This window comes from Saccostrea cucullata, unplaced genomic scaffold (assembly GCF_032062105.1).
Source record: "Saccostrea cucullata isolate Sc308-1 unplaced genomic scaffold, CSIRO_AGI_Scuc_v1 ctg17132, whole genome shotgun sequence".
NCBI classification, from domain to species: domain Eukaryota; kingdom Metazoa; phylum Mollusca; class Bivalvia; order Ostreida; family Ostreidae; genus Saccostrea; species Saccostrea cuccullata.
Genome location: NW_026934148.1, coordinates 1,648 through 11,409, shown reverse-complemented (window position 1 = coordinate 11,409; position 9,762 = coordinate 1,648). Strand labels below are relative to the sequence as shown.

Genomic DNA, 9,762 nt, shown 5'->3' with positions numbered 1-9,762 from the left:
GATGCATCAGAGGAGGATGAATGAAATGTGTCCATCGTCCATCCGTCTGTCTGTGCGTCTGTCTATCTGTAAACATGTTTTTAAAAATACCACTCCCTCTACAGTTAAGATGTAAAATTGAAGCAAAGCATCAAATCGGCCAAAAACAAAATTTTGCATTTTAAATAGTACTTTCACAATTTAAAAACCATCTGTATTAGAAAAGCACATGATATTCATAGCTGATTATATTTATTTCAGGCTGCCTTAAAACAAAAATCAATAATTTAAAAAAATTAAATGAATAGAAAATTTAGTGCATTTGCTCATCAAATGGATATTTATTTATAATATTTATATATATATTATATAATTATTAAACGATAAATGGTGGTATTTTTAGAGACATCATGAAAGGTTGTCGCGCATTATGGTGCATTTGTGCCTTGAGTTTGAAAAATAAATAAAATATTTCATGTGGTAAAAATTAACCTCTGACAAATATTTTAAGACTGTATAAAGTCTGAATTTGATCACTCGAGTTATGTATTCCGAATGTGTGTACAGTACTTGTATTAACATGTAATTCAATTGAGAAACATTCTCTTTTCATTTACAGCTATCCTGAGATGTCTGAAGTTTTATTATCACATGTTTGGGTCAGCAGTGGGATCACTTAATGTCTTTTATCAGGGAACAAACACTCCGAGGACATTAGCATTTTCGAGATCTGGTAACCAGGGGGATGCCTGGCATTACGCCGAGATTGATATCCCTGCTATCAGCAACTTACAGGTAACTTGTACTAACTCTATTGACTGTTATTTACATTAACACATCAGTGTATGTGGAATTTTAACTAGAAATCTGAACTGCAGCTAAAATGTTAATAAGATACATACATGTATATTAATAATCATATACACTCAACAACAACAACAAAAAAAGAAATTTATATTCATATCAAAAATTATAATCTAAGTATTCAGATTAAACCTTATATTTTAGAAGTGATTTTAGAGTAGGTTGTGAAAAGAATCAAACTTGTCCTACGTTGCGAATTTAAAAGATAAGTTGATGTCATTTTCATCGCTCCCAAAGTAGTATCTCAATCCATTTGTCCTTTGTGGTCTGTCTGCGCAAGTAGTTTCCAATGTACGGATGTTGTGGACAAATCCTTTCAGTCTCTTGCAACCAATTTGCGCATTTTTATGTTGATGTCTTCAACCAGCAATTGTTGCAGCAGTTTGTGCAGCAATTCTGAATCGATTGTTGAAGGGATATCTGACGGTCCTGTCTGGGTGTGGTAACCCGTAGAGGGCTAGTTCTTGGTCTGTCATGTGTGTTCCTAGCTGGTGGAGACTTACCTTTAACCACTGCAAAGCCGATTGATGTTCACTAAATGTAGTTGCAACTTCCTGTTGCATAGCTTCGGTTATCATCATAGTTAGCCCGGTTGCGTTCATCTTTTTTAAAGTGTTACATTGCAGCATCAACATTGCATTCAGATCTTAAATATGGGTTTAATGGGATTGTTTGTTGTTTCTCCAAATGTAAAATAGCAATGAAAATAGACCCCAGATTTACAAGAAATCATGTAAAACACTATTTTATAAATATGATTAATAAAGGGAAATAATTCAACGCTTGGCGTTTTTAAACCTATATTGTCCTTTAACCCCCTTCCCCGCAGTAACGCATCTTAACGCATATACCATTACCTATTTCTAACGCAAAATCACGTATTTACCGTTTCCCCACAATCACGCATTTTCACGCACTATAAAAAGTTCATTTAATCTTCAATTTATTGCCAAATTCCAACTATTTTATACTTGCTTAAATCTCATAAAATAAGAAAAGTTATTTTCTAATTAAAATATAACGTCATAATATAATTTATGCTAAACTTTAGAGAAACTTGTACCCCGCTGTAAAGTGCTTGCGGGGAAATGGTAACGTAATATATCTATGACGCGAGGATTCGGTGTATGTTGCTAAACAATTCAATAAGTTGTAATGAGTTAAAAGGCCACGTGTATCCAATGATTAAAATATAGTTGTTCCATAAACTTTTTTTTTCAAACTTTCTTTGATGAATAAAGCATTAAACGTTTCTTTTTTTGTTGTTGAGTATATATAGGATTTTATATTTATCACTAAGTATTCAGATTTGTTCCATGTAACAAATGTGTTTTGTTTTCTGTAACGATTAATCTGAAACGTTTAACACTTTGAAAAAGAAATAGTTGCAATAAAGGGGGTGGGGTGGGTGGGAGATATTTAACTGAAAACATTTAGAAAAACAGTTCCACTAGAAAGTAACTTTGACGTAAAATAATAATTATTTGTATATTATAAACTCACCTGAGCCGAAGGCTCAAGTGGGATTCAAGTGAGCTTTTCTGATCAAAATTTGTCCGTTGTATGTCGTCGTTGATGTTTTTGGTTTTGTGTCGTTGTCGTTGTCGTAAACGTTTCACATTTTCATCTTCTTCTCAAGAACCACTGAGTCAATTTCAACCAAACTTGCCACAAAATATCCTTGGGTTATTGGGATTTGAGTTTGGTCAAATTAAGGGCCACGCCCTCCTATAAGAAAGACTATTATAAATAAGTGAAAAATTAATGACATCTTTAAGAAATCTCTTTCCAAGAACCACTGGGTCAGGAAAAATGAAACTCATGTGAAAGCATCCTTTGGTAATTTAGGTTGAAGGTTATTCAAATCATGACTCCCGGGGGAAGGACGGGACCATGATGGGTGGGGGAGGGGGCAAAGTTTAACAGAGGAATGCATTGAGATAATCTTTAAAAATCGTTTTCTCAAAAACCACGGCGCCATGAAAATTGAAACTCATGTGGAAGCATCCACGGTAGTTTAGATTCTAGTTCGTTCAAATAATGACCCACGGGGGTAGGGTGGGGACATGATGAGGGTCAAAGTTTAAAATAGGAATACATAGGGAAAGTCTTAAAAAATCTTCTTCTCAAGAACCACTGGGGAATGAAAATCATGTAGAAACATCCTCTGGTTGTGTAAATTCAAGTTTGTTCAAATCATGACCTCCGTGGGTAGGATTGGGCCGCATCTGGGGGATCAAATTTTAACCTGGCAATACATAGGTAAAATGTTTAATACTCTCTCCTCAAGAACCACTGGGTCAGGAAAGATGAAACTCATGTGGAAGCATAATATGGTAGTGTTGATTCAAGTTTGTTCAAATCATGACCTCCATGGGTAGGGTTGGACCACAATCGGGTATCAAAGTTAAACAGAAGAATACATAGAAAATATCTTTTAAAAATCTTCTCAAGAACAGCAAAGCTGTGACTGTTCATATTTATATGGAAGCATCCCTGGGTAGTGTAAATTCAAATTTGTTCAAATTATGACTAACCAGGAGAAAAGAGTAGCTTTAAAAGTGGATCATAGTTATATAAAAGAATATAAAGGCTACATCAATAAAAATTTTCATCTTATAAACAGCAAAACCAATATTTATCATATTCATTTAAAAATATCCACTGGAAGTATAGATTCAAGTTTGTTCAAATACCCGCCTCCCCTCCTCTCTTGAACCCACTTTCATATTTTAAATTTTCAACACTTTTTTTCTTCTAGGTTTTACATAGTCATTTGCTCAGTTGAGCGATGTGGCCCCTGGGCCTCTTGTTAATCTATAGTTTCCTTCAATTTTTTCTTGATGTCTTCTCATTTGATAGCAAGGAGTCGAATTTTTGCTATATCTTTGACATGTGCATACTATTCAGCTTCATATGTTTTTTTATTTACTATAAAATGAACATTAAATGCGTCTAATTTCGTTTTTTTCCCTTCAAAGATTACATTTGAGGGAGTCAGAGGAAACTCCTGGTCGGGAGACATTGCAATCGACACCATTAATCTTCTAAATACCATATGCGGTAAGACTAATCAGCTGACAGTCTGGAAAGAGCCAACCAACTTAAAGACGTACAACACACTGGGGGAGATAACTCTTGCGATTTCAATTGAACGTTTGACGTGACGTCAAATTTAACGTCAAAAATAAAGCGTCAAAATGACGAGTAAAACGATCCAGATGTATATCAATCATAAAAGAAAAATGGGATATGGGGCTTGGTTGTGATTATGCGTACCATACTCAATCAATAAGTATTTTTTTAATAAACCCGATTAAACTCCGTAAAAAGAGAGACGTAAAAAACCATTCTTTAATGTTTATTTCATTTCATTTCATGTACAATAAATTGTATTCTTGATCAAAGAGCAGCATCTTTTTTTTTAATTCTGAAAATTTTATTTTACTTTGCCGAAATTCTCATTATGTACAATTGGCTTATAACATTCCGGTTAATGGTCTTCATTACAATTTGTGCATTTACGATATAAATATTTTGTTTTTCTTCTTTAATTAAATAAAACAACAATAAACAAACAAAAAACTTTTTACAATGTAAAATCTATGTTGTCCTCAGACCCTTACTGATCAAAGAGGAACAACTCTGAAAATGTAGGAGATGTTTATTTTCCTCCCTTTATTCACGGTTTTCCACAGAATCAGATACATTTACAGCAAGACCTGATAAATCCGAGAATTGAATACTATAGACCTCATATACAAAATGTAAGTATAAAATTGAAAAGAATTGTTCACTAGTACTGAAATTATCTGCATTTATGAATATCCTATTGCAGCAAATCTTTTGACTTTCTGTCCTGTCAACAATGTCGTTTCGCATTTCCTCGAATCAAAACAAAACGTAGCCTATAACATGTATAAGATTTTTAAAAAATATCAATGGGCGATTTGATATAAATTGAAATAGATGAAGAGTTTAATGTTTGATATTTTGAAGTTAATGTGGACGAATACGGTATTTTCATTTTAACTTTAGAAGCAACGACATTGAAAGAATGCGTACAATATTATGAGGGGTGTACATCTGTGCAAATGTCGATGTATCCTCACGGCCACATACTTTCTCGTTTGAAATAATGACATGAAAGAAACTACAATTATTCCATTTATATCACAGGATAGTTGAACATACACCATTTTTTAATAAATAAAATTAAAGAAATAAAATTAAAAATCAACATATTCAAATTCAACATAACTTGAATTCGTATCTAGGTTTCATGTGATATGGAATGCATAACGCATACATATATGGACTAAACACTCAAATCCTTCAGTAATTTTTACCTGATACATGTACATATATTTACAGTAGACAATATTTATTCTGCATTCATGAATTTAAAAACTAATGCTTACCTCTGGGATTCAAATGACGAAATACTAGTACATGTATATGTATTTGCACTGTAAATGACATTTCGTCAAACGCTAATGGTCTGCGACGCAAAAAGGAAGGGGTGGTGATGGTAGGGGTATTCAAAAATGCCTAAAAATCTACATTTAATACGCTTTACATATGAGAACTTTTAAAGCAAAAGCAATATTCCAATTTGATTGATTTAAAATGTGTATTTGTAGATTCATAGCAAAGTGATCGACCCCCGTCTAAAAGACGCGCGGGAACGTGATTTTTTGAGAAAGGGGGAGGGGGTAATTTTCCGCTATTAAATCAAAACTGGTCGTACAAAAATTATACAAAAAATTATAAGGATTACTTTTACTACCAGCTACCTAAAGAAAGTTTTTTTACCAAAATTAAATGACAGGTTTTTTCACAAAAAAAATTTGAATTTGAAAAATACACAATTTTCAAGGCTTAGATTATTCATAGTTTTTCAGTTTAAGGTCTTTAAAAATTGTTTTGATGATATTTATATCAAAAAGATGACTATGTTTTTTGTGTTAAATGGTTAAAGGAATAAGTCAATGAAATTTGACATTTATATCTAACCTGGCTTTTTTGAAAATCAAGGTTTAAGTAGTTCATTGATTAAAAATTTTCTCTACTTGTAAACAACTAAAGGGGAGTAACTTTTGGTATTTCCCGTCCAAAAACCACTCGAACGATTTTGACCAAAATGTGCATACATGCAGTAGATATAGTCATGTACGAAATATACAAAAATAACGAAAATTAAACGACAGGAATTTTTTTGGGGTGGGTGTGTTGTACATCCTTAATGAATAAAATATATTTTAAACTAAACTAAAGAGCCAACAAAGACTGGTTTTCTTATTGTATGTTAGTCTGTCGTTGAAAAGTTCAATTTCACTTTCTTTAAGGAAACACCATATGTTGCATAAAACTGAAAAGACATTAATTTTGTCAGACAAGGGACCAATTAAGTTGTCTCTTTAGAAGTAATTAAAATAGGAAAATAGGTTAGTTATCTAAAACCTGCTTTATGTACAACATATATAAGAATTTCCTGATATAACAACAAGAAAATCATGGTCTTGGTCCCAAAATCAAACACTGAACCATTTAGTTAAAATAAATGCTGCCATCCAAGTTACCTGCCTATGTACCAAATTTCAAGTTTCAATAAGATATAGTTTCGTAGTACTAGTTGGCTTGGTATCTCAATATATTTTTATATTTAGACTGATTTATACGGAAGCATAATGAGATATGTACTTTAGCAAACTTTACCACAGTTATCTATGGTCTATTATAGTATCTGAGAATACAGGTTTTAACAATAGTAAATCAAAATATTTTATATATGGGTCTCAGCTGATAGTTATATTTTATGCTTTTGAATTTATTCATTAATACATTATTACTATTTCTTGTTTACTCACATATTATATAAAACATTCTTAACATTTTAGAGAGTTTAAATTTGGATTGAAATCTTATACAAAAGTTATAAAGACCAAATTTGATATATCCCATTTGAAGCTAAACACACACACACACAATAAAGCTGTTATATTTTTAGCTGCCACGACCACCACTACTACTACTACTACTACAACTACTACTACCACTACTACTACCACAACAACAGAACCAACAACCACTACAACAGAACCAACAACTACAACAACAGAGCCAACAACCACTACAACAGAACCAACAACCACAACTACAGAACCAACAACCACTACAACAGAACCAACCACCACAAGTACAGAACCAACAACCACTACAACAAAACCAACCACCACAACAACAGAACCAACAACTACAACAACAGAGCCAACAACCACTACAATAGAACCAACAACCACAACTACAGAGCCAACAACCACTACAACAGAACCAACCACCACAACAACAGAACCAACCACCACAACAACAGAACCAACCACCACAACTACAGAACCAACCACTACAACTACAGAACCAACCACCACAACAACAGAGCCAACAACCACTACAACAGAACCAACAACTACAACAACAGAACCAACAACCACTACAACAGAACCAACCACCACAACAACAGAACCAACAACCACAACTACAGAACCAACAACCACTACAACACCAACAACCACTACAACAGAACCAACCACCACAACAACAGAACCAACAACTACAACAACAGAACCAACAACCACTACATCAGAACCAACAACCACAACTACAGAGCCAACCACCACAACAAAAGAGCCAACAACTACAACAACAGAACCAACAACGACTACAACAGAACCAACCACCACAACAACAGAACCAACAACCACAACTACAGAGCCAACAACCACAACTACAGAACCAACAACCACTACAACAGAACCAACCACCACAACAACAGAACCAACAACTACAACAACAGAACCAACAACCACTACAACAGAACCAACCACCACAACAACAGAGCCAACAACTACAACAACAGAGCCAACAACCACTACAACAGAACCAACCACCACAACAACAGAACCAACAACTACAACAGCAGAACCAACAACCACAACTACAGAACCAACAACCACTACAACAGAACCAACAACTACAACAACAGAGCCAACAACCACTACAACAGAACCAACAACCACAACAACAGAACCAACCACCACAACAACAGAACCAACCACAACAACAGAACCAACCACCACAACAACAGAACCAACAACCACAACTACAGAACCAACCACCACAACTACAGAACCAACCACCACAACAACAGAACCAACCACCACAACTACAGAACCAACCACCACAACTACAGAACCAACCACCACAACTACAGAACCTACAACCACAACTACAGAACCAATAACCATAACTACAAAACTAACGACAACAACTACAGAACCAACAACAACTACAACAGAACCAACAACTACTACAACAGAGCCAACAACCACTACATTAGAACTAACCACCACAACAACAGAACCAACAACCACAACAACAGAACCAACCACCACAACAACAGAACCAACAACCACAAGTACAGAGCCAACTACCACAACTACAGAACCAACAACCACAACTACAGAACCAACCACCACAACAACAGAGCAAACAACCACTACAACAGAACCAACAACCACAACAACAGAACCAACAACCACAACTACAGAACCAACAACCACAACTACAGAACCAACAACTACTACAACAGAACCAACCACCACAACAACAGAGCCAACCACCACTACAACAAAGCCAACCACCACAACTACAGAACCAACAACCACAACAACAGAGCCAACCACTACAACTACAGAACCAACCACCACAACAACAGAGCCAACCACTACAACTACAGAACCAACCACCACAACTACGGAGCCAACCACCACTACAACAGAACCAACCACCACAACTACAGAACTAACCACCACAACAACAGAACCAACCACCACAAGTACTACAACAACTTCTACAACTCCACCAACAACTAGTACAACCCAAGGCACAACGACTACTTCAATTCCAACAACAGGTAAAGTTATTTAGGTGTATAGAATTAGGTAATCTCAAAGATGAATGATGCACTGATGAACCATTTCAGCTACAAACTAATCCTCAATCCCAAAACATTACATACACTGTATCTTGATCATTTAGCTTTGTCGTAAAATGGAAAAAAATAATTCAATAAATAAAAGAATTGCAAAAGCAAAGATTTAAGGACAGATGATACAAACAAATTTTTTCATTAAAAAGATTAAATATCATGTCACAAGTTTAAAAAGTGGATAATTCTTCATAATATTTTCTTACAGAACTGGAAAATGAAATAGACTAGGAAAATATTAGTAATAATCCAATAAAAAAAACAAATATAGACAAATCACATTCAGTAAAGGTTTACTGGTGAAAATAAATTTCATAATATGTTACCTTGGTGCTTAATGTGTATATAAACTTTAGAAAAATATACCAATCCAGGTGAATTTTAAGAGGAGGAACAAAATGACAAAAAAATAGCAATGTCACATAGGCTGATTTTTACAATTTAGCTTTTCCTAATAAAATTCACCTGGCTTGATATTTTCCTTCAGTTTATATTACACTTTTAGCACCAAAATAACAAAATCTGAAATTTATTTTCACCTATAAACCTTTACTGAATGTGATTTGTCTATATTTGTTTTTTCATTGAAATATTACTAATATTTTCCAAGTGTTTTTCATATTACAGTTCTTAGGAGGATAATTTGCTACCATTCACTTTTCTAAACTTGTGACATGACATTTAATCTTTTTAAAAAAAAATTTGTTTGTATCATCTGTCCTTAAAGTCATCATCAAAAATCTGAAGTACGTAATATACAATAATTTGATCTTATCTTTTACCTTTGATCTTTCAGAATATGTTTGACATTCATGAGATATCATTGCAGAACCTTTAAGAAAACAAATTTATCCTCTGGAACATGCAAGCTA

General features: G+C 34.1%; 1 protein-coding gene across 1 annotated transcript; it reads left to right on the top strand.

Annotated features, from left to right (window-relative positions):
- Nucleotides 1-4,900: 4,900 nt before the first annotated feature.
- On the top strand, nucleotides 4,901-8,815 carry LOC134240042 (mucin-2-like; the record flags this gene model as incomplete). The annotated part of the gene is made up of 2 exons (XM_062722159.1): nucleotides 4,901-4,904; nucleotides 6,854-8,815. Coding segments are annotated over exons 1-2 (1,966 nt in total), but the record flags the coding sequence as incomplete, so codon positions are not given.
- Between the last annotated feature and the right edge of the window lie 947 nt (nucleotides 8,816-9,762).